The following is a 24,276-nucleotide window of genomic DNA, read 5'->3' as shown; positions in this document are numbered from 1 at the left end:
AAGTGTGTTTCAAACTAACAGTTTCAAAAAGGTGAGTGAGAGCATTCTACTGCATTTAATGCTCTACACTTCAAACCCCACAAAAAAGGACATTGTTAAACATTTAATACAAAATATTCACAGCAGATCAACTAATCAAATCGGCAAATAACAATGTACATAAACGCATTGCAAAATGTGTTGAAAAGAACAATTATTCTAATGTGATGTCATTATACAATGGAAAATATTGAAATGTGACAAGACAGTACCTGTTCACCAACTTATTTTCAAATGGATGTGTGCCTCTTAATGTACACGCATTTATTTCCGTCAATGTGATAGTGAGGTTGGGCTGGGCAACTCTCCAAACTGCGTGTCGGACAGCACCGGCACGTCTGCTTCACTCTGGGGAAAGAAACAATTACATTTGTACTTTTCACTTTTAAAATGAATTATTAAACTATTAAATCAATGTATACAGTGAATCCCATTTGTCGCAGGGGATACATACGTTCCAGGCGCACCTGAAACACAGTCCCCTCCAAAAGTATTGGAACGGCTCTTTCAGGACATTCCAAATTGTTGTATTGGCTACGCCCAAATCTCATGACAACTACACAATAGCGCAAGTGAGATGGGTGAGATAAAAGCCGACCTGTAAATCTTTGTCCTTCTCTTGCTTCGGCGTCACATGTCTTCTTTTCTTGGGCCCCGAAGGATGGTGAAAAGCGGGAGATGAGGTGGAGCCCGACACGCCGTTTATCCGATCATCTGCAGCAGCGGCGTCCGAAGGCGCACCGGGCTCATCCTGGAACAGTGCGATATCACAAAATGAAGAGATGTGTACACAAAAAAGACGTTCGAAGCTTTAAAACACTAAAGTCATGAAAATTTGCCACACATTTTATCAATACGGTAATCGTGAAATATTTTAATGGTAATGAATATCACACAATTTCTAATGTGTTTTTTATTTAACATATAAAAAAAGAGTTGAAATGAATTTTAAAAAAAAATTATATATATATATTTATGATAAAAAAATACAAATGAAAAATGTCACATTTTTTGTTTTAAATTACTTTTTAGACTTAAACTGTCTCAATTTTTTCGTTTTGTTTTTAATACTTTTTTATTCGTGTATTTTTTTATGTAAGACATTGGGCCATTTTGTTATTTCAGAAATTTTAATTATTAGTTTATAGTTTGAAAACTTCTGTTGATAAACTTCATGCAGCTTTATTTGGACTTTGGGTCTCTCTAAAACGGACAAGCTCATGAGAACAGTCCAACTGATTATAGAACGCACGGTAAAGAGAATATGTACAGTAATAAGTACTGTTTTTGCTTTCATTGTGTAACAGCTGACCTCCAGCAGCATGGTGAGCTGAGCATTCCTGTAGTCGTCTCCATGAGCATCAAGGGTCTTCATGAGGAACCTGTAACAGAGCAAAAGTAGTAAAACAGGGGGCCTGAAGCATAATTAAGATGAGATTTGATGAAAGTAAAACCATTTCCTACCGCCTTTCTTTTTTCAAACGTCGTGTCAGTCTTTGGACTTGGTGAAGGCGGCCGAGAATCTTGTGATTCACCTGTATGGGATGCATGGCGCAATAGTGAGGATGGTAAATCAATACATTTCTGCTTATTCTTATGATCCGATATGAGCTTGGTAGATTTTTGAGCCCCTCCAAATGGAAGTAGTCTGCATAAAAATGATTGGCATTATTTGGAGAAAACTCTTTAATTTAGCATTTTCTTACTGTACAAACTATGGAGTGGACATAGTTTGGGGCACAAAATGATAGGAACAAATGTAAATTATGCTCCACGCTGCCTGGAGATGAACACAGACTCAACCTGTTCAATCTCTTTGCATCGTCTGTTCAGCGCCAAATATTTCCTCTTATCAAGAACTCTTCTCTCTTCGTCCTCCGGGGCGGCGCTCTCCAGCAGTTCACTGCCCCCCGGGCCCAATTCCACCTGCAAACAGACGACAATCCCAGTCACTGAAAAGTGCTCCATTTTCAAACAGGAAAGAAGGTACATTTGTTAGAACAAAGTCTCTTTTAGAATGCTGTCGCCGTGAAAAGCATTTACACTTAAAATTAATGTAAATGTCATTAACTCATTCAGTTATGTGTAATTTGACAGAAAATAAATGACACATACCTCCCCGGGTCCCAGCTCCACACCACCTGGCTCCAGTTCTGCTTCCAGGATGTGACCCCCGAATAGAGGAGGGAGGGCCAAACCTGAGAAGTCTTCCATTGCCTGGGATGGTGGTTGGGAGATGGGGACACCTGAAACTGCAAAGTAAAAAAAACAACATAAGAATTCTCCAAGTGAACACAATATATTCAAATATTTGTTGCACTGTTAGAATTGTCACGAACCATCAAGCAGCTAGAGGTAAGTTGATGAAGTGCAATATGATGCTGTTCAGTACAATAACTCTTACAGTGTTTGTGTTAAGCGGATTCTTGGTTGTGTAGTAAAAGTATGCAACAAGCTGAAAGGCGGTTTCTGGCGTGATCTTTATTTGAGGCATTAGGTGGCAAAATTTGATGAGCATACATCTACTGCTGAATACTAAAGTCATTTATGGGTCACATTTTACCGTCGTTGAGGTGTTTAGATAACAGTGAGAGATTAATAACCTAATTATTGTAAGAAAAGTACGACCAGAGAGTAGCAGTACCTACTAACCTTACTTAGCAATCGATGTTCAGTCGAATTCACGACGGGAGTACTTGTGTCTCTTCAAAGTTAAGAAACAAACATCCTAAACAACACATTCAAAAACACGTAGTTATTTGTTAAAAAATACTCTTGCATGTTTTAGTCACACACTATATTGAAGAAATTAGCATCAAAAGTGGCTCCTCAAATCGCATCGTCTCGTTTCTGTTTACATGCTGCAGGCGCATGACTATAACGTCACAACAACGACACAACTTCATTTCCCGTGAGCCGCCAGGGTCACGTCACAAACCAAGATGGCGGGTGCGTGTGTATTTGTTCTTTTTCGACATGGCAATCGGTTGAAAGAAACATGAATATTCCTGTTATCATTCTTGCATAGTGTAATAATTCGTTTTTAAACCAAGTAAAATAATTGAATTGCTGTGTAGAAATCATATAACTCATTATTGATTAAAAAAATACCCGTAAGCGTGACCTTGGGTGTTTTGCTAACGTTTGCTAATAGTTATCATGGATGAACTGCACAGTAAAATATACTCCTTTGAAAAATATAATAATCAACGTCTGTGTCTGTGTAGGGGTTGCAGCCTTTTTAAAGAATGCGTGGAATAAGGAGCCTGTCATCTTCGTCTCATGCGCTATAGGACTAATGGGTGAGTCAACAACGAGACAGTATTCTCATAGGGCATATCTGTGAAAAAAATTATGACCAATTATCACTTCTTTCTTCAGGTCTTGCGCTCCCAGTAATAAGTCCATTCACAAAATATTCAGGAATGATCAATGCGGCGGTGCCGTACACCTATCCAGGTAGGACACTACTGTTTGTGACAACTGTCTACCACCTCATGGGTTTATTTACCAATAGCGATCATTACATATCGTCGGCCAGTACAATTACCTAAGTCATTTTCAGTATTTTTGAAAAAATAAAAAACATTTTTTAAACACGTTGGTATTTTTTATTGGTCTTTTCCATTTCGCTTACTTGTTCCCCCATCTGGTTGAAATCTTTGTTACAAAATACATTTAAAAAAATACCCGTGTGTGTTCTAAAAATGTTTTTTTTTTCTCATCTTTCAAAAATATTGAAAAATGACGACTGAGACAATTATGCTATGTGGCTGACTGTAAGTTAATATGGTAAAATACAAGCTTAAATTGTCACAAATGTACCTTTCACAGTCTTTTGCTGTGCCTAATATCTTCCTCGTTCCCCATCGCAGTTCCTGTGCGAGATGATGGAAACATGCCCGATGTTCCCGTGCACCCTTGTGAGCAAAGGGGAGACAGGCTGCAGTGGCTGAAAGACCTTTAACATCACATTCTCGCTCTCTCTGTTCTGCCTTTCTATAGTTGTCAATAACCCACAATAAAAATCGTCTTATTTAATTCAACGCATTTTTCTCATTGCCTGTGATTTTAGTGTTTCGGAAAAACAGGATTACACAACAGTGGGTTTAGATTTTGCTGTATTTATTTTTTTTTCCCACGAGGAGATCATGGAAGTTTCGACACCGGCCTGATCACATCTGAGGGCTTTGACCAATCTTCAAGCTGATTAAAATTTGCAATGATTTCATTGTTCCACACAATCATTATTCACCGTGCACAAGGAATAAAATTGGATGAACGACGAGAACAGACTTCTTTTGTTAAACTACTTAACCAGTGATTGTTATTTAAGCAGAAAGCTCCAACTTGAATGAACACCATGAAAACGGGAACATTTCCGTCACAGATTTTGCTTTATTTCACACAATGTCAGTATTCATTGTTATCTCGTGTTAGGAAACTGCAGCCACATAGACTCTTACCGTTGTCTGTAATCACTATATTTATATTTCACATGGCTAATGTAGAAACATATGCATAGTGTTAACATTTCACTTTGGTAGAAGACTTACAATATCTCACATAAATGGGAATACCCCTCACGTTTTCGTAAATATTTTATATCTTTTTTTTTTCATGGGACAACACTGAAGAAATGACATTTTGCTACATGTAGTCAGGGTACGGATTGTATAAGTACATTTACAGTTTCCCCCAGAATAACACGCCGTTGGCAACAAAAGTGAGTACACCCCTAAGTGAAAATTGGCCACTATTAGCAACGGTATACATGTCAGTTCAGTTGTACTCTAATATAAACGTATGCTCTTGATCACGTAATTAAATGATCGCTTTGTTTATTTTTACATGATCTGTGATTCTTTTGTCGTTTCAATACCTTAAACTTCGACATCACTCATTTCGACGTCACATTCATCATTTTAAACCAACCTAATTCTACAACATAGATCGCAAATATCCTAATACCAAAGTGAAAAGACAACATACATGTTAAATCACAATTTGTGCGAATACAAAAGGATCTGCCTCATTTTTTTGGTGTGGACGTTGTTCTCGATGACGTCATCTCACATGAGGGAATGAAAATATCACATTCGCGGTTAGAAATTTGACTTTACAAACACATTATTTACCTTGTGGCTACAGAGCTACTAAAAGGCATTTGATGTCTCGTTTACCATCGAACGCTTCCTTGGCTCTCATCAACTTTCCTGTAAACCTTCTCCAGCACTTTCCAATAAACTTTTGATCCACACAAGATTCTGCTGAGTCTCCTGGGTAAACTAGCCCACCCTCATGATGACTAGCTTTATATTGGGGACTGAAAAGGAATCATAAACTTCCGAAGACTAAAATAGACTTTTCTTAAAACTTGCCCTCCACGACTTTCTTCTTCCCACAGGAAAAAAAAGAAACCTTTTCAAATAAAAGCATCCTGCAGTCCAGACGTTAACTCTTATGGTAACACAGTCCTATTTGGCAATTCTTTAAAACTGGCCTAAAACTTCCCTGATTCTATTGGGAGACATTTTCATCCGTGATTCATTAATTCATGAATTAATTACATTTTATGTGCACCTCATAGTGGATACAAAAACATGACAGATTGTTGGTATTTTAGCTTTTCACATGGAAGGGGGGGGGGGGGGGGGGGGTGATTTAGGAAAAACAACTCCATACTTTTGAACAATGGTTCTCAACTAGGGGTCCGTGGACCCCTAGTGGTCCACGGTGTAATTGCAAAGGGTCTGTGTAAATAAAGTATTTTGATTTTTTTTTTTAACAAAAATGTGCGTTTCAAAAAATAGCCCAGGATTATTTTACACAAATGTGGCTGAGACCTATTTGTACTTAAACCCCCGCGCTCTAATTCCTAAGTCTAATGCACTATATTTTAAGAAGAGCTCTCGCTCCCGTTTTGCATTGTTAAAGTTACCGCATGACGCTGTTAATACAAAATTAACATGATCTGCATTCTTTTCAAAATTGCGAAATTATAAAACCCCTAGCGTTTCAGCGTGATTACACCATTCATTTCTTAATACTGCTTTTATTGCGAAACATTTGCAAGGAGTTGTGGGGAAGCTCACCAACTTACAAGGTTCGGGGTTAGCATTCGAAATTAAGCTAATGATACAGAAGAAGACGACTATTAAAAACTGTAAATGATTGTGTTGAATCAAATGTTTTTTGTGTAATATACACTGAATGCATACAACTTTCTTTTTCATCCCGCTAGCATTGCATGTTTTTCATGTTTGTATTTAATGGTAAATTTAGATTGCTCTGAATGATGAAGAAAAAAAAAAAAAAGCTGATTCGGACGAAGCGGACTCTGCGCCATCGGAGGGTGAATGGGGAGATCCTCAGGGTTGAGCAAAAAATAGGCAAAAAAAAAAAATTGTTGAGAACCGCTCTAGACAAGGTTATGAGCAACACTGGTGTTACGCAATGTCAACGCAGCAGCATGTTTGTTGATTACTGGCCTAAACATGTCATAACCTTCACCAGTCATATAATTTACACAAGAACTACCTACACATCGGAAAGCAGTGCCAACACATGAATCGAAAACTACACGCGACCTAAGGCAACAATTAATCAATTACAGTAGGAACCTGCTCCCAAGGCACAAAAACTCGACTATACCGTAAAATAGGAGCCAGTCCCGCAATACACTCAGCTAAAAGCACTTCTGTGAATGAGGCAAGAAAGCTAACAAAAGGCTAACGAAGGCTAAGCTGTTATAGAGAAGCCTAAAAATGGCGATTACAGCAGACTGATCACACTGTGTACAGCGGAAAATTCACAAGAATCATGTCGATTTTGAGTATTCGTTTTTCCTCCAGAGCAGTGGTGGGCCAAAAATCATGTACAGTATACATTTCTGACTATAGAATTATTTGTTCCATGCTATTTCATTTTCTTAACTCTAGTATAGCCCTCGAAGGGCTTCCCTGATCAGAAAGCAGTGGCCCACCACTGCTTTAGTCTAACTGAACAATTCGGATGTATTCTCTTGATAACAAATCAGTTGCGCCTACACGCATATACACACCTCCACCTTTAGGAATACTCCCCCCCCCCAAAAAAGACAACTAACTCGTCTCAGATTAAATGATTGAAAAGTAAATAGAGAGGCGAGTGCTCTTGAAGTAATGGTCTGTTCCGTCCTCAAAAGTGGAGCGCTCACTCGATGATTGGCGCAGAGCGATCGTTGGTGACGGTTCTTCGGAGGCGAACGTGGGCAAACGGGTTGGTCCTGAAATACCACAAAAAAAAAATAAAAAGAATAATACATAGAAATGCACCCTTCAAGCTCATTAGAAAAGAGATTTTCTGTGGGCAAAATGTTGCCACTATCGATTTGATCTGTCGGGATGATTATCTTTTGAAGATTTTATTTTAGCATCTAAAAGCGGAAGTCAACCCAAACATATATTTTTCAAGAATATGTTCCCAGCAGGCCCACAGAAACACGGCATTCTGATGAATTTTCGTTTGTGGAATATAAGTTAAGCAGCAAAATGCACTCGTTTTTAGCCATCTCTGGGGGCGGCCATTTTGTCTTTTGTCGACTGAAAATGACATCACAAATACTCACAACGACCAATCACGGCTGACCTGTTTTCTGAATCCGAGCCGTGATTGGCCGTCGTGAGCAGTTGCGATGTCATTTTCAGTCGACAGAAGACAAAATGGCCGCCCCCAGAGATGGCTAAAAAAGAGTGCATTTTGCTGCATAACTTATATTCCACAAAGGTAAAATTAATCAGAATTCCGTGTTTTAACTAGTGGGCCTGCTGGGAACATATTCTTGAAAAAAATATGTTTGGGTTGACTTCCGCTTTAAAGCATTTCCCCGCTGACGTGCGCTGCTTCCACTAACAACATGGCTGCGAAAAGAGGTGACCGAGTTTACAAAAGCACAGTCAGTGTTGCCCAATTAGCCACTTTTTCATTACACATTCATTAATTTCCAGGTGAATGGGACCAAGACCTACCGTCAATATCAAAAATCTAGTTCGTTTTTTTTTTAATGCATCTGAAACGCCTTAAGATGGAACAAGATGGCAGCAAAGCACCACTTTTATATTAGAAAAGGCTTATAGAAGTTCCTCAACTCACTCCTTGGCACTGAGATGCCACAATATAGCACCAAAGCACTACTTTTCGACGAGACACGACTTTGGCGCCATCTTGTGGCATCTTAGGGCGTTTCAGAAACATCACAAAAACAGTGAATAGAAGAATTTTTCAGTGAACAACAGAAAATATGCCCACCCCCCCAAAAAAAATCAGCAAGTGGCAAAATGTCGAGCAAACACCATATCTTATAACTTTTTCGACCCACTTTAGTGACTATTTTTCAAAAAATGACAAAAAAAAAACTTTAATTCCTGCTCAGAAACAGACAACATGAGTGGAAACATTTGCGGATAATTTTAGAAGGGAAAAAACGAAGAGTAAAACTTGTCATTGTCATTTGTTTTCTATATCCAACGGGGGGGGGATCAAATTCTTTCAATTGGATTTTTGTTGATAAAAACCTCAAATGTTATTTCAAAGCCATAGCACCCAAAATCAGTTGGAGATGGAAAAAAAAGAGAAAAAAATGGAAGCAGGTGTTAGCAAATACCTTGTTGGGGATGGCGGCGAGGAGGCCAACTGCGCACAGATCTGTCAGCGAAGAGAAATAAAGATCATGCTACTTCATCATTTTGTATTTTTTTTTTTTTTTTTAAGTACCTATGTTTTTGTTCGATCACACCCTGACCTTGTTGGTGTCGGCCATGCTGTACGGGCGTGGCCGGAAGGTGCTGATCCTCTGGGGCGGGAGGGAGCGCTCCTCCTCCGAGTCGGGGGTGAGAGTGGGAGACACCAGCTGATCGAGCTGGCTCATGCTGGTGCTGTTGGCCTTGGAAAGGAAAAAGGAGCTGCAACGGGGGGCGGGGGTGGCGGGGGGAAGGGGGCACACACCTCATCAGGCAATTGCTACATTCAACGGGCAGACACTTCATTAGGTACACCGGCACAATCCAGTTGAGGTTCGACACCGAGTTCCTAGTTCATTGCGGCAATTCCGTTAGGTGAGAATCTAGTCATAGGTCAGATCAAATGTGATCTCGCTTGATGTCCAAGTGTACCTAATGTTGTGGCCGGTGATGAACAGTGACAGTATAAGTAGTAATATATGATTGTACTTTTTGGGTGCATGGTCAAGGCTGACTCGCCTCTCAAGGTGATCCGTCCTGCTGTGTTGTGGCTGAGTGTAGGAGAAAGGGAACCAGCCTTTCCTGTCAAAGTAAAAAAATAAAAAAAAACACAAAGAATGATATACTATCACCATCTTTTTGTCATGAGTCTTTCTAAACACTCAAGATGAATCAAGTGGAATATTTAAGAGCAGAAAGAATTACAAAAGAAAATGGATAGTTGGATATGATATGAGAAGCATTGCATTAGAGTAAAGTATAATGAAACGAAATAAAAGAGAATGTAAAGAAATGAATAGTCACGTCTATGATGTGTGAATTTAAGGGGCGTGGCCTACTGCGTGATGTCAGGCGCATGACGCAGGTAAATTCAGTGCGAGCGCCTGGACGTGAGCGGCTCCTTGTGAGTGTTTTGACTTTTAGTCCACTTTAATCTGGGTCAAAAATTGTACTTACGTGAGAGTTTGGTTACGCTAGCATAATATGACGCAAATAAAAAGGAGTCGTCCAAATAATTACTTTAGTAAAAGTAAAAAAAAAAAAAAAAAAAAAAAGTTATAATGGGCCTCAATTATGCACAGATTTTTACTATTCAGGCGTCCACGGAACTACAAATGGAAATGAATGAAAGTCAAATATCCTCAGTGAATATTTTTTCGTGCTGTCGGCATTATATTTGTGCCATAGGTGAAGAGAAAACTCCTTCAAGGTTTGGGACTAAGCAGCCTTGACGTGTTTCCAGCTGTAATCTGATGGCATTGAAAGAGAGAGAGATCCTTGTAAAATACCGTCCGGTGCGATCATTCTGCCCGTAGTGCCAACCATCTCTTTGCTCAGAAATCAGCAAGGTGATGCTGTCGCCGGGCAGGAAGTGCAGCAAGGAAGCACCGCCCACTCCTCCCCCGCCGTGCGACGCACTGGGCGAGTGAGCGAACATGGCCTCCACCCGCGTGGGCCCCGAAAGAGGCAGCATCCTGGCGCCTGCGTGAAAAAGGGAAGGAAGAATATGGAGGAATTCATATTGAATATATCAGGAATGGGCTCCATTCGATGTTTTTTCTCAAAGCGGAAATCAAACCAAACACGTTTTTTTTTCAAGAATATGTTCCCAGCAAGGCCCACCAGTTGAAACACGGCATTCTGATTCATTTTGCGTTTGTGGAGTTAAGCGGCAAAATCCATCCCTTTTTGAGCCGTCTCAGGGGGCGGCCATTTTGTCACTTTCTGTCGACTGAAAATGACATCACAACTACTTAGGCCTCAGGTAACGACCAATCACGGCTCAGCTTCAGAAAACAGGTCAGCCGTGATTGGTCGTTACCTGAGCCCTGAGTAGTTGTGATGTCATTTTCAGTCGACAGAAAGTGACAAAATGGCCGCCCTGAGATAGCTAAATGTGTGTGGATTTTGCTGCTTAATTAATATCCCACAAATGCAATATGAATCAGAATGCCATGTTTAGACTAGTGGAGGCGCATAGAACATATTATTTGTGAAGACAATTTGGGGTCATCAGCATCTCTTTGAGTATGCTGTCTTTCAGTTCCATTTTGAGATACATGTTGGTTTCCGAACTCTTTCGGATATGCTGCCGTACTGCATTAATGTACAGTATTGATGGTTTCAATAATAGCGACCTGATTAAGTCAGGTAAGTCCTCACTGAAGCAAACGTATGCCGGCTATAGATGAAACTTTGATGTCCTCATCACCTTGAAAGCCGCCCAGCCTCATTTCGCTGCCAGGCCTCTTGGGCAGCGGAAGAGTGGACGTGGCGCACATCTCAGCGGTCTTCATCAGCCAAGGATGAGCGCTGGGTAGAGTGTTGTTCCCTCCCGGGCCCACCTGTTGGTGCAGCAGCTGCACAGGGGTCATGGCCCTGGACAGGGGGGCGCTGTGGGGCAGCGTCGGGCTGTGGGGGGCGCTGTGCGGGATGGCGAGGGTGACGCCCCGCGAGGCGCTTTCGCCCGCGGACGCCTGGCCGAGCGACATGACGGTGGAGGGGATGAGGCTCGGCGACAGGTTGCTGGTGTTGGCGGCCATGAGGAGAGAGGAGGGCTGCGCCGCGCCGCCCGTGGGCGTGGACGCGGCCGGGCTGGCGCTGCCGCTGCTGTCGGCCGGGGGGCTCGCCGCCGACGCGGTGAGCGGGGAGCAGCTGCGCTGAGGGGACGCTCCTCTCGACGAGCCCCCGGCGGCGGAAAGGGGGCGGAAGGTCTGAGGAGAGCCCTGAGGACAGGCGTCGCCCTGGGAAGACGAGGAGGGGGGCGAGCGCTGCTGCTGCTGCTGCTGCTGGGAACGGTCGCCATTCAGCAGAGGTGGGACCTCTTGAACTGACAGCCTCTGTAAAACAAAACAAAAGCTACTTCAAGGCCACAAACGTCCTCCGAAGCTTCAACGTTCGGCCATGTTGAGCGTCTGACATCTATTTATTCATTTTCACATTCACACCTGTGGACAATTTGCGTTTTGTGTCGGGGGGAAATTTTCCAACACGGTTTCACCTGTTCCGACTGAGAGCAGCCCAGCTTGGTGTGTCGGAGGACCTCGGCGATGCCGGCCGCCCCGGAGCTCTGTGGCGCCGTGTGACGCAACAGGTTGAGAGCGCGCTCTGGAAGTTTGGTCGGCTGAGTACACGACTGTTGCCACGACGACAGTTTCTGCGACAGGAGCTCCCTCACCTGTGCAGAATTCAAAAGAAAATGAATGACCTCGTTGGAAAGAAATCTCAATACAGTCAACATCTTGTTTATTGTGGAGGATGTCGTTGCTGTGATGTGAAAAGCACTTGACATTTTTTTTTTTTGTACGTTAATGCGACGTCTGTAACGCGGAAACGCCATTTGCGGAAAAATAAGAACATTTTAAAAAATGGAGACAAGTGTGACATCGACGATATGTTCCATAACCACCTGCAATGGGTGGAAACCTGCGATTAGTTTGAGCGCATAATAGTTTTGTGAATACTTTCAAAGTGCTGTAAATAATAAAACCGCACATAAAACCCAAGACTATTGAACATCATTTTCCGACAATAAAAACACATAACACAATAAAATAGGGGCTCAGGACACGTGCTGTGTTGAACACCAAGCTTACCTCTCCCACACGCTTTAAACTGAATCAACTTTTAAAACATATTGTAAGCGAATTTCAACAAGCAAGAATAACATACATGATTATATCATTATTATATTAATTATTAGGGCTCGACCGATATGGAATTTTGGAGGTGGCAGCTGGACTGCTGCGCGACGCGTCACCTTGCAGTGGTAGTTGATGAGCAGCTTGGTCACGCAACACTGCCGATCCACCAGGAAGCAGTATCGCCTCCTCTCCTCGGTCAGCGCCGACCTGTAACCCGTAGCGACCAGCGTGTCCAGCTCCACTTGGCGCCGACTCATCAGCTCCACAAACTGAGAACGGAATCAGACATGAATAACCCCGGCATACATTCTTAATTCATAACCACCACATGGGGGCGGAGTGACCTTTAGACTACATTGTTGTAAATGTCGGGAATAACACACGTGACATCACTTCCCGCGTCACAAATAAATCCCAAAACAGCACTCGTGGACTTGTTGACCTTTGCTATAAAAGAACACTTGCTCCTTGACTTCCATATGAGGCAAATAAATCCTCTCAATCTTCTCATTGTGAACTGAACAATCAGCTGATGCAGATTGCCGCGTAAGCTCATTCAGAGCGACCCGTTTATTTCTCGTAGACAAAACAGAAACGCGGTGAGCTAGTTTCGGACGCCCGACCGCGGAAGAGGTGAGCGCACTCGCCTGCATCTCTCTGTCTCCGTACTTGTTCGGGTGGCGACTGCCCAAGCTCTTCCTGCGCAGCTTCTTCAGCTGGGCCTGGCAGCGCTCGATGGAATCGGTTTTGGACCGCCGCTCGGTCTGGTACTTCTTCAGCGTGGCCTAAAGCAGGACACGTTCACGTTTTTGTAAATATTCTGTGATGTCTCGGGACAACACTGACGTAAAGACACTTTGCTGCGATGTAAAGCCGTCGGTGTACATTTACTGTGGCCTCATTATATCTCAAAACACAGCTATTAATATCTAAACCACTGGCAACAAAAGTGAGCACACCCCTGAATGAAAATGTTCAATCCCTTCTGTCAAGTGAATCATGAGTGTTACAACGTGTCAGGTGTGAATGGGAAGTGGGTGAATTGAACTCCAGGTTATTATAGTTAACAAAAACAAACGAAATAATGAAAATTGAGAAAACATTTTGGTTAGTGACTTGAAATAAAAATGCTTTTATGAATCGAAAACTCACTGAAACTACATTGTGCGTTTCTAAAACCAACTCCAATTATTGCAAAAATGTATTTCCTTTTTTGTCTTTGTCAGTGAATATCATACATGAGCTATCGGGATTCATCTGAATTGAAATGATTTCGGTAAGGTCAAACAGTTGTTTGAGAATTGTAGTTTATTTTATTACACGATACTTAGTGGCCTTTTTTTTTTTGTGTTGTTAATTTGAGCTCAACACTACTCCATACGTAAAAAAAAATACTAAAACTAATAAAAACAACTCAAACGAAGCATGTTTCGAGAAATTAAAAAAAAACAAATAAAAATGGACAAACCTGTTCTGAAAGCTGATTGATTTAAAATGAACTGAATAAAAAAAAAAAAAAAAGACTAAATTAAATAAAAACTAACTACAACAAAAAATCCCAAACTATTCTAACCCTGGTTGAATTAGATGTCAACAAAAGTGAGAACACCCCTTTTGTGAAAATTTTCCCTCACGAGTCAAGTGACTCGTTAGTGTTCCAAGGTCTCAGGTGAGAATGGAGAGCAACTGAATTCAATGTTGTGTTTTCACTTTTCACACACGCCGCTCACATGCTGGCAACCGTGTGGCAAAAGGACAACCCTCCATTTACAACCAAAGCAATCACAATCAATTCGCAAACGAGTCACTACTCTGTATTGAATATAAAGTCCCCGCCATTGACCCTGTCGCCTTGCTTTGCAAGGCGTCCAGTGAACTAGATGCGAACCATGTGTCGGCCGCAGCGGGACCTCACGTCCTCGCGTTGACTTACCGTGAGGTATTTGATGTCCAGTTCCAGCTTCTGCTCCAGCTGGGCCAGCAGCTCGGAATGAAACAACTTGAGCTGCGGAAGAACGTGCCAAAAAAGGTTGTTCGTTCACGTCCGGCCGATGCCTGCGCTAACGTCGCCTTCTCCCTCCCTCCATCTTACCACGTCTTCCAGCTGCACCTGGATCTGTCTGTGGACCTCGGCCATCTGAAACAATGTGTCTCCTGCGCAACCGGGTCACGCGGACCAGAACAGAAGGGAACAAAATGGAATAGTCTGTCGCAATTGTCACGAAACAATGGAAAGCAGCTTAGCGGCTCGAGCTTTAACAGCATATTATAAAGAAAAGCGACACAATATGTCGATCGCGTCAACCTTGCGGTTGCGGACGCGTTGTCCCCCCCCCCCCCCCCCCCTTTTTTGTTATTATGATTCTACAGTAGATACAAGCGTGGAGACACTTTAACAATTATGACAATTTAACATACAGTATGATGATGATAATGCGTATACGCGGTTTTCGTAAACATTTCATTCAGTGCCACTTTGAGAAACGCTGCGGCCATCGCACTGCTCCGAGGCAAAGAGCAATTTTCACAGGACCGACGTGGGTGCAAAGTTGCGGGGTTTTCCTTCATGTTTAGGCCCTCAAAAATGCGATTCGTTGCGGAGAGGAAGAAGAAGAAGAGGATTTTCGACGGGAACAATAGCGACCTCGGAGTAGTCGCTGCTCGGGTCTTAAAAATGTTAAATAATTGATTTAAGGCATAAAATGGCTGTGTCACAGGCTACAACCATAGTGAAACACTATTTATACACATTGTAAACACCTCTCAACACAAAATAGCTTCTGTTTCTGTTTAAAAAACAAAAAGTTGGAAGTTGGAAACATGTCAACAAAAATAGTTTCAGTGTAACAGAAAAATCAGTTATAACGGGACAATAGGTGCGGTCAATAAAAATATTTCTCTTATCATAGGAATATGACTATACCATAAATCAAGTATAATGAGACGGACCACTCTCATAATCCAAGAAAAAAAAAGATGTGTCCACAAGTGAGAGCTGTTTCTAATATTATATTCCTCCCATGTATGGATGCGAGTTAACCAAAACATTATAAATAGCTCTCAGTATGATATGTTGCCGTTTTAAATCGGTGCACAACAATAAACGGAGTTCTACAGCGTCAATCAAAAGTGGTTATTAATACCGGTATATTTGTATTACGTTGGATTGTGTACGAAGTGGTCTTAAAGCGGAAATCAACCCAAACATATTTTTTTTAAGAATATGTTCCCAGCAGGCCCACTAGTTGAAAGACGGCATTCTTATGAATATTGCGTTTGTGGAATATGAGTTAAGCAGCAAAATCCACCCGTTTTTTTTTTAGCCATCTCAGGGGGCGGCCATTTTGTCATTTCTGTCACAACTACCCAGGGCTCAGATAACGACCAATCACAGCTCAGCTTCAGGAAACAGGTCAGCCGTGATTGGTCGTTGTGAGCGGTTGTGATGTCATTTTCGGTCGACAGAAACGACAAAATGGCCGCCCCCCGGAGATGGCTAAAAAAAACAACAAGTAGATTAACTCTTATTCCACAAACGCAGTATTTATCAGAATGCCCTGTTTCAATTAGTGGCCTTGCATAGAACATGTTCTTGAAAAAAAAAAAAATGTTTGGGTTGAATTCCCATTAAAGTTGATCTAAATACATTGCGAATGGCTTCAAGACGTTTTAGTAGTTTGCACACAGGCCTCGGTTGACAAAGCGGAGCGAGCCTCCTCTCTGCATGGGCCACACAGCGCAGTAGTATGCAGCGGCTGGCATCTCGCCCTCTTGACACTCCTGCCCGCCTCCCCCGCTGTTTTCGGCATCACAATGAGATCATGTGGTGTTGTTAATCTCCCAACAATGAGTCCACTCTCTCCCTTTCCCTGTGTTTCCTCGCTCTCTACATTTCCTCTTGTGTCTTCATCTGCTCCCTGGACAAACACAAAGCTCCGAGGCCCACAGACTATTTCCCCACGCCCCGAATCCTCTCAGCTCGTTTGAGTCTATAAGCGGCTCATTTTCATTTGCCCCGTTCGCAACCACGTCCTTCGACGCCCTTACGCATGTACTCACCCAGCTCCTTGGAGCCTTGGCTGTCGCTGGCCAGCTCCCCCAGTTTGACCAGAGCGTCGAAGTAGCCCTTCGCTGCCACTGTCACTCCTGAGGAAGAGAGAACACATTTTCATACAGTACCAAGGAAAAGTCTTAGTCCGCTACTAGCTTTGTTCTTGTTGTATACATTTTCCATAACATTCATTTTAGCATACACTCCAGAAAAGCAGACAAGGTATATTTAGCAAGATTGCACAAAGACGACAAAATCGATTTTCGACAAAACTTTGTTGGGGTAGTGAATGAGATGCGGAAGAAAAATGCCGTCAATCATAATGCCGCTTTGAAAATTCAAAATCCATACACCGGGAAAAAGCTAGCTAATGAATAGTGGGACAAACTCAACTTCATTTTATTTATAAAAGACTTTCAACGTTGTGTACGTGAGTAAAAATCGCACATAAAGACAATCGAACACAATTTTAAGACAATAAAACAGTAACATAGTTAAAAACAATAAAAACAAATAAGACACTAAAATAGGGGCTCAAGAGTTGCGCTGTTTTGAACGCCAACAAGTAAAATTGGTTTTAGGATGACTTTTAAAAATGGACAGCAAAGAGGAGTTAATTAAGTCAGGGAAAGACAACAATGTTGCTGTGACAATTTTGCCCCCCCCCCCCGACTTTTATTACTAGATTTTCCCTGACGAAGGTATGCGCTCCATCAAGTGAAATAGTAACAAGCATCTTATGGCAAAGTAAGGAGTAGAAAGGTTTTCCAATGTAGGAACTGAAAGTAAAAAAATCATCCGAAAAATACATTCCAAGGATCTAAAAAAAAAACATCTACTTCAGTACAGTAAGAAAGTATTCGTAATTCCACCACTAGATTTCGCAATCGTCGGTTTTGGGGGACGACGTTCTGAAAAAAGGATGAAAATCAGGAGTTGAAATGCTACAAACAGCTTCTGCCCTTCTTGTGTTTGAGGTTATTTTTCGCCTTTTCATGAGGTCACACCATCCCTTTAGATTTTGAAAGGGGTTCTTCCATGCTTAACTCACCCAAGCATGCCTTTATGGACCTTGCTTTGTGCGCTGGGAATAATAGAAAAGGGCCTACCACAAATTTGGAAGGATACGGTTGTCCAGAATTTCTTGATAGGAAGAACACATATGATCTTTGATTGCTTAATGAATTGATTAGGAGGTGGTTTCAGCACTGTTGTCCATTAGGGGATTTTTTTTTTTTTTTGCTGGGTTTGTGTGATGACCTGGCAAATGCATGACAAAAGTACCAAAGTATCCATCCATCCGGTATCCAGTATAATACTGTTTTTTTTTTTTTTTACAAGAATAACTGTTTTTACAAGGGGGGTGAGGGGCTGAAAGTTGGTCAAAGTTTGTAGACAGAAACGCAAACGGAAGCCCGTTTAAAGGGATAGGCGGCATATAGGCGATTACTATTTGTTCCGGCCAGACAAAATGGCGGCTAAACGGATGGCGGAAGGGTAGAAGGCGATAAACGGACCAGGAAATATTTGTAAAATGCCCAGCTCTGCACAAAAATATTGTTGAAGGAAAACAAGAACATTTTGACAGTGCACCTTTATAAAGACAGAATGTTCCGTTATCGCTTTTGTTTTGGATGTTAATAGATTGTAATGTGCACTGGTTTGACAGTGAGTGTCTAATGGGGGGTCATCGTTCACACCCACGCTAGATCATGTTTTTCCTACTTGCCCTTGAATGCGGGAAAGGAGAGCCACAGTCTCCGGTGCACTTTTCGGCCTTTTATCAAACGCTGGGGGAACGGTAAAACTGTCACGCAGAAGCTGCTGTCAGCCACAGCTCACACCACTGATATCACAAGCCACCCCAACAGGCTGCGTCTCTTCTGCCTTCAGAGAGGAAACTTGTGCATTTCTCTTACAGAGACTCTCTACCCATGTGGCTTTTTAGCCACTAGTACATATAACATTTTAAATATAGTTCAGTTTTATCGTGAAACACAATATATCGTCCCTGTCCTGTGAATACACTTATGTCCATTTTTTTCAATTTTTTTTATGTTTACGTGAATGGGGTTTCTGCATTACAAACATTACATTAACGTGAAAGTTAAAAAAAATAAAAATAAAAAAAAATAAAAATTGGACATGTGTTTTTCACAGCGATTTTTATTTTTTATTTTTTTTTTCAGACAGGACTGAAAAATAATGCATTCTTTATTTGGACAAACCTGTGAGGGCTTTCTCGTAGTGTTTGCCCATGGTGACAAAATTCTTCAGACTGGGGTTAAAGTGGTCCAGAATACCCTGTTGGCAAAAATCAAACTTGTCGGACACATCACCCCACCAAATCGTGAAAAGTAAAACGGCATAGTCATACCTTATAAACATTTTCCGTCATCTTGTTGACCTCGTCCGTTCGCGACATTTTGTGCTTCTATTTCTTCGATCTCCAAGTGTGTTGTTACTGATGGAACTCGCTGTTCTTGGTCAGGACGTTCTGATTTACAGGAGATGATAGGCCCCTGTGAGGAGAGAGACACAATTACGGCGTATTTAAGAAAGGCAGTCTTTGTATTTATTCAAAAATGCAGGTGATTAGTGAAAGTATGTGATTTAAAAAAAAAAAAAAAAGGCACCGTGGGGGGGGGGGGGGGGGGGGCGTTTAGAGGTCGCTGTAACCTCACGTCAAGATATGAGCGCACGCCCTTGACTGAAAGCAGTTATTTTCACACGGATCTCCTCCTATACGCTAGGGCCAATTCCAGCACTATCGCGCTAATCCAAATATTCCGCAAGATAAGAACGGTGCGGCGTGGGCGGCGAGTCACAGGTGTCAGAACGGGGCGACACGAGAGAAGAGGATGTCCAGTCTGCTTTTGCATGGTGGCAAAAAAATGTGCAGCCACGGGGTTTATTATGTGAGTGAGATTACAGGCAAGATGTTGACCCAGATCAGCTAATGCTACATGACACAAAGAAAACAGTTCCAGACTATTGCTCATTAGGGCCACCCGGGTATTTTGTGTGTGTGTGGGTGTGTGTGTCAGAGAAAAAAAAAAAAAAAAAAAAGCAGAAGATTATAAATTCTTTTAAAGTGGAGAATATCTTGAGAGATTTGCTTCCAGGGGAGTTGCAGTGTTTTTAGCATATAAGAGGGGAAAGTCTGCAGGTGGTTGGGAGCTGACAGAAGATGCATTCATGTGGTGTAGCCTCTTTAAATGTGCATGGGAAGGGGAGGGGGAGTAATTGATGCATTTAAACACATTCGCTGCAAACAGGACTTTACATCTATCCATTCTATGTACATCCGTCTTTACATCCACCCATCCGGTTGTATTTAACTTGGAACAAAATGTGGCTGGTGTGAAAATGTTAAGTAGAGTTTACATCTGAAATTTTTTTGTTGTTGTTAAGGGCTCAAACCATGCTTGGCAAGTTAATTAAATTCCAGTAAAATGGATGCCACACAACCCACTAGAAGGCAGAAAAAACACGTGTGATTTCTTCCAGCCAATTAGCAATGAAGGCAAATGGGGGAATGAAGTTATAATTAAGTCACATAGACCTATGAGAAAGAGAGAGAGAGAGAGAGAGAGAGAGAGAGAGAGAGAGAGAAGCCTGACAGCATTTCGAACAAAATATCAAAGCAATGAAAATTGTCAAATATAAATGTTCCAAACAGAAACACCATGTATTGCAAGGAGTAGGAAGTTTTCAATTTGAAATACCACTTAAATATATACATATTTGTACATATTTCTGTGATTTTTTTAAACTCTCCAAATAATAATGAAAAAAAAAAAAAGATTGCGATAAAATAACAAATGACAAAAACTCAACACTAAATACAATCAAAACTATATGGAGTCATGCAATAATAAAAATTAATAATACTATTAACTGTGTCTGGAAACAAAAAGAAAACTTGGCGCTACATGCGCATCCTTTTTATTGGATAGTAACAGTCTATAATATTGGTGTAGCATTAAAATCTTCAAAAATGACATTTAGTTGCAAAAAAGTCTTACTGTGGTAAGAAAACGTCACACAAAAAGAATCACCGCCCAAAAACGTTTATGTGCAATACATTTGAATTGAATCATTACTGAAGTACAGCGTTTTAATTTTCCCTAGATTTAAGTGCAGTGTTAATGTTCAAATTGCATAACGTTACCGTGGATTACAGTCTTTAAATGTATTTCAAAAAGACAAGTATATATTTTTTTCAAAGGTGGTACTTAGTGTAAAAAAAAAAGTTTGAGAAACACAGTACTGGGTTACTTTACTTGAATTTAAAAAAATATTTGATTGAGTGTCCTATACAGTAAAGGGTTAAGACTAGCAATGGTGATGGAAAGAACAGGAAGCACAGTTCAACTTTGACAAAGTAATATACCACCACCACAACAATCAAGCAAAGTGCCTACAAAACGGATCATTTACAAAGCCAAATTATCTTCAAGAACTGTGTAACAAAAAGTGCACTAAGTGGTGTAACTGTGCTAGGTGGTGGATGTTAGCCTGGCCCTTTGCAGCCTGTTGATGTGTGCGGCAAGTGGAGCAACATACACACACAAAAAAGGAACAAATATCAAGAAAGTCGTTACCTTGTTCTCATCTCATTGTCGGAAGAGGCCAAGTGAGCGAGCGAGCGAGACTTCCTGATGAGCCGTCCTCTCTTTTCTTGCGCCGGGTGGCTTTAGTGAGTGGGGGGATGTTTCACCAGGCAGGCCACTAAATCTCGACTCCCCTCCACCCCTTTTTCACATGCACTCTCTCTCTCTCTCCCTCTCTCTCCCTCGCCTGCAACACAAGAATGGAGGTCCGATATTTGGTGCCGTTCAGTACCTCTCCTCATTACTGAGCCGATTAGCAACATGCCTTCACGGATGCAAAAAAAAAGAAAAAAGGAAAAAAAAAAAAAAAGTGTCCGGGAGCTCTTTCTGCAGCCCTCCCCTCCCCTCCCCTCCACTCGACTCGACTCGACGTCCACCCAGCTTCCCACCAGAGCCCGGTCAGCCTCCAAACCAGTGTCCTGCCGCTCGCTCTCTCTCCCTCACTGGGCCTGAATAACAATGAGCTGACAGGACCTGGTCTGAATAGCAGCAGGAGAATAATGACTTGAACTTTTTAAGCCAAAAAAAAAAAAAAAAAGTCCATGCAAGTTACACAGGCCTGGCCTACATAGATCAAGTGTAGCGCACATTCCTGTTCCCCAAAGGACCTGGTGGGCTGGACGAGGCCTCACTGCATGCAAACATGCTGCAGGCTCATCAGCTGTACTCGACTCGTCTTCGTGGGGTTGGCGGAGGAGGCCCTGCTTTTGTTACCTACCTCGTTGAACCGGGCTCTCTTTTTTTTTTTTTTTTTGTTCGGAAGAAATACTCACTGGACACTTCATTAATCCGGCCTTTGTTTGCAAAAATGTTTGGAAAATGTCCAGTTGATACTGTTTGAGAGGTATTAAATGAGCAATGTCGGTTCCCCCCCCCCCCCCAAGCCAAGCCAATCACTCGCATCCCAAATAAAATCAACTTGGCTGGCTTTTACACTGTGACTTCAAATGGCATACTTAGATCAGTGTTTCCAGACAGACATTTACTTGACCAGGGCCTTTATTTTACATTAAAACAAAATGCCATAGCCCACACCAAACAAAAACGTCACAAAAAGTACAAATACTGAAATAATGATGATCTCGTCTCAATTTACTCGAGATTAATTTACGCTATGTGATATGCGGGCCTGTTAAATTGAACAGAAATCTCTTACAACTCTGTTGTATGAATGGCAATAAGTGGATACACAAGTTTATAGTAATTTCTGCCACCTAGTGGACGACGATTTAATTGTTCTGCCTGTCACTAAATGTCACTGGCATACTCTAGTCTAGATCACAGGTGTCAAACTCAATTTGTTTTGTACTGGATATGTGATCAAAAGAGGAGTTGATTATACATTCATATAATTTTCCAGTCATAATGGCCCTCTAGGGAATCCATAACTACAACGTGGCCCCCGACAAAAATGAGTTTGACACCACTGCTCTAGATAGATCAAATATTAATGCAAATTGAGAAATTCTGGGCTGTTTTCAAAACACATCGCAAATGACGTTTACGTTGAATCACAGAAAGCACAAGTGAGCGTTGCACGTGAAAGCCAGGAAGCAGTTCGTGAACCCCAAGCAGTATTTAACCGAAAGATTTCTGTAAACTGATTTGTCGGTGAACAGAGGTTGATTTTTTTTTCACTTCCCTGGAGCAGAAGAGCGCATTTATACGTACATAGGGCGACAATGGAACCATATTTGGTAATATAAACTCCGGTAAAATGGCTGCCACACACCGCACTACTTTTACCATCGTTTGGGTGACATTTTTTTTCTGCATTGAAGCGCCTTGAACCCGCGAAACCCCTTTTGGCCAGTAGAGGGAAGCAGATCTTAACTAATTGCTACTTGTTTTATGGACGCTTTTGAGGCTAACTCAGCTTTATTTAAATAGCGCTTTCACAAAAGCTGCAGCTGGAACAAAGAACAAACACAGAACACATGACAATGAAACGTTAGCCATTAATTTACAATAACAAACCAACAAAAGCTTTTTCTTCATTCCTACATATTTGGTTCAGCGTTAGCATACTCACAATTCCCCCAGCCTGGTTCTATCTAAATAAAGAAATATAATGTAGTTGTTGTTTTGTCTTCATCTGAGGAACTTAAGTCCAGCTTCCGGTGTACACAAGACTGTTGTAGTGAAAAAACAAAACAGAAGCATAGCCATTGAAAGGTAAACTGTGTCAATCTGCTATTACTAATGGAGGTTAAAAAATAAATAAATGATAGCATAAAAGTCACCTCTTTAAAAATCAGTACATTCATAAAAGTAGTAGTAGCAGAGCATGTATTACATTTTAACAACCATCTCTTGACTAGCAGTGCTACTAGCACAGTTTTGCCTCTGATAACATGACCAAAAATGTCCCACTAGTGTGCAGGAACGTCATACAGCAGTGAAGAAAAAAACATTACTTGTAAGTTGTCGCACTAGTGTAGTGAATTTTCTGACGAGAGAGGACAGAGTTTACTAGTATGGACCTTAAGATTAATAATAAATGCTCAAACGGTTTTCTGATAGGAATTAGGATAAGTGATATAACAATTGGATGGACGGATCTGTCCTACTAGTCTTACGACTGTAGTCTAATGTCCTTGAGTGTAAGCATTAAAGCTGTCTGTCTTTCTGTCTGTGTGTCTTCCTTAGGGACTTAAATCTAAAAGGACGCTCACGCTGACCTATTAACATACAATTGAGTCAATCCTATCACGCCCGACCGGCGTGATGTTGGCAAGGAGAGCTGCAGTTTCTATTTTGCGTGCATGTCCGCTTATGCAAAAGAAAATGTTTACATTTACGACGAATAGGACTATTCCAATAAATAAGCCTCAATTCTCAATTCATTCCCACAAGGCTCATAGTTTTCAAGATGGAATATTTCCGGAAAGTTTCTGGAATTCTTAATAACCCTATTCGTTGGAAATGATGCTTCTCACACCTGTGTTGATGAACAGGCAGGGTGCAGCGTTTCCATCCGTGTGTGATGTTCATTCGACCTTTGACCTTTAAAGCGACGACGTGTCCTGCCGCCACCTCGTTGGCTGCCAGTCGAGCGAGGCGCCAATCAGGTGAGTCGCTCGCGTGCCGGCATGTCTGCCAGTTGCCAAGCCGGCGGCATCGGGTGGGCGGGACGTCACGTTCTCGGAAGGTAAGCGTTGGAGGCGTGGTCTGTAAAGCGAAGAGGAGGAGGAGGAGGAGGGAAG

At 41.8% G+C, this 24,276-nt stretch overlaps 3 protein-coding genes across 19 annotated transcripts in view; 1 reads left to right on the top strand and 2 right to left on the bottom strand.

The window, feature by feature from the left end:
- Positions 1–88: 88 nt before the first annotated feature.
- Positions 89–2,934, bottom strand: tfpt (TCF3 (E2A) fusion partner). 2 transcript variants are annotated; one of them, XM_086038064.1, is made up of 7 exons: positions 2,697–2,934; positions 2,155–2,291; positions 1,843–1,965; positions 1,504–1,574; positions 1,352–1,421; positions 638–790; positions 89–387 (listed from the first exon to the last, which is right to left on the bottom strand). In XM_086038064.1, exons 2-7 carry the CDS (start codon positions 2,251–2,253, stop codon positions 313–315), a joined length of 591 nt encoding a protein of 196 aa, XP_085894190.1. In that variant the 5' UTR covers positions 2,254–2,291; positions 2,697–2,934; the 3' UTR covers positions 89–312. The 2 variants fall into 2 exon arrangements, with proteins under 2 accessions (XP_085894190.1, XP_085894189.1); XM_086038063.1 differs by having other exon boundaries at positions 2,692–2,932.
- ndufa3 (NADH:ubiquinone oxidoreductase subunit A3) lies at positions 2,925–4,085 on the top strand. The gene is made up of 4 exons (XM_086038065.1): positions 2,925–2,988; positions 3,267–3,341; positions 3,421–3,498; positions 3,915–4,085. The coding sequence occupies exons 1-4, from the start codon at positions 2,982–2,984 to the stop codon at positions 4,004–4,006; spliced, it is 252 nt and encodes an 83-aa protein (XP_085894191.1). The 5' UTR covers positions 2,925–2,981; the 3' UTR covers positions 4,007–4,085.
- A 332-nt stretch (positions 4,086–4,417) lies between these two features.
- The window catches only part of LOC147143157 (BAR/IMD domain-containing adapter protein 2), a 28,179-nt gene continuing 8,320 nt past the window's right edge, over positions 4,418–24,276 (bottom strand). For 13 of the 16 annotated variants that reach the window (XM_086038044.1, XM_086038049.1, XM_086038043.1 and 10 more), the window contains 16 exons: positions 23,103–24,241; positions 21,062–21,257; positions 18,832–18,976; positions 18,683–18,758; positions 16,463–16,549; positions 14,496–14,557; positions 14,337–14,408; positions 13,051–13,188; positions 12,520–12,672; positions 11,761–11,937; positions 10,972–11,599; positions 10,049–10,241; positions 9,249–9,341; positions 8,822–8,981; positions 8,684–8,724; positions 4,418–7,306 (listed from right to left, as the gene is read on the bottom strand). In XM_086038044.1, coding sequence (XP_085894170.1) covers positions 7,234–7,306; positions 8,684–8,724; positions 8,822–8,981; positions 9,249–9,341; positions 10,049–10,241; positions 10,972–11,599; positions 11,761–11,937; positions 12,520–12,672; positions 13,051–13,188; positions 14,337–14,408; positions 14,496–14,557; positions 16,463–16,549; positions 18,683–18,758; positions 18,832–18,879 — 2,001 coding nt within the window. In that variant the 5' untranslated portion in view covers positions 18,880–18,976; positions 21,062–21,257; positions 23,103–24,241 and the 3' untranslated portion in view covers positions 4,418–7,233. The remainder of the gene's footprint in view (positions 7,307–8,683; positions 8,725–8,821; positions 8,982–9,248; positions 9,342–10,048; positions 10,242–10,971; positions 11,600–11,760; positions 11,938–12,519; positions 12,673–13,050; positions 13,189–14,336; positions 14,409–14,495; positions 14,558–16,462; positions 16,550–18,682; positions 18,759–18,831; positions 18,977–21,061; positions 21,258–23,102; positions 24,242–24,276) is intronic. The other 3 variants (XM_086038041.1, XM_086038056.1, XM_086038040.1) reach the window with 3 other exon arrangements.

The sequence above is a fragment of the Filicampus tigris genome, chromosome 8 (genome assembly GCF_054856515.1).
Source record: "Filicampus tigris isolate MCC_2025a chromosome 8, RoL_Ftig_1.0, whole genome shotgun sequence".
Classification (NCBI taxonomy): Eukaryota; Metazoa; Chordata; class Actinopteri; order Syngnathiformes; family Syngnathidae; genus Filicampus; species Filicampus tigris.
The sequence above is the reverse complement of the archived record's forward strand: the minus strand, read 5'-3'. Positions and strand labels throughout refer to the sequence as shown.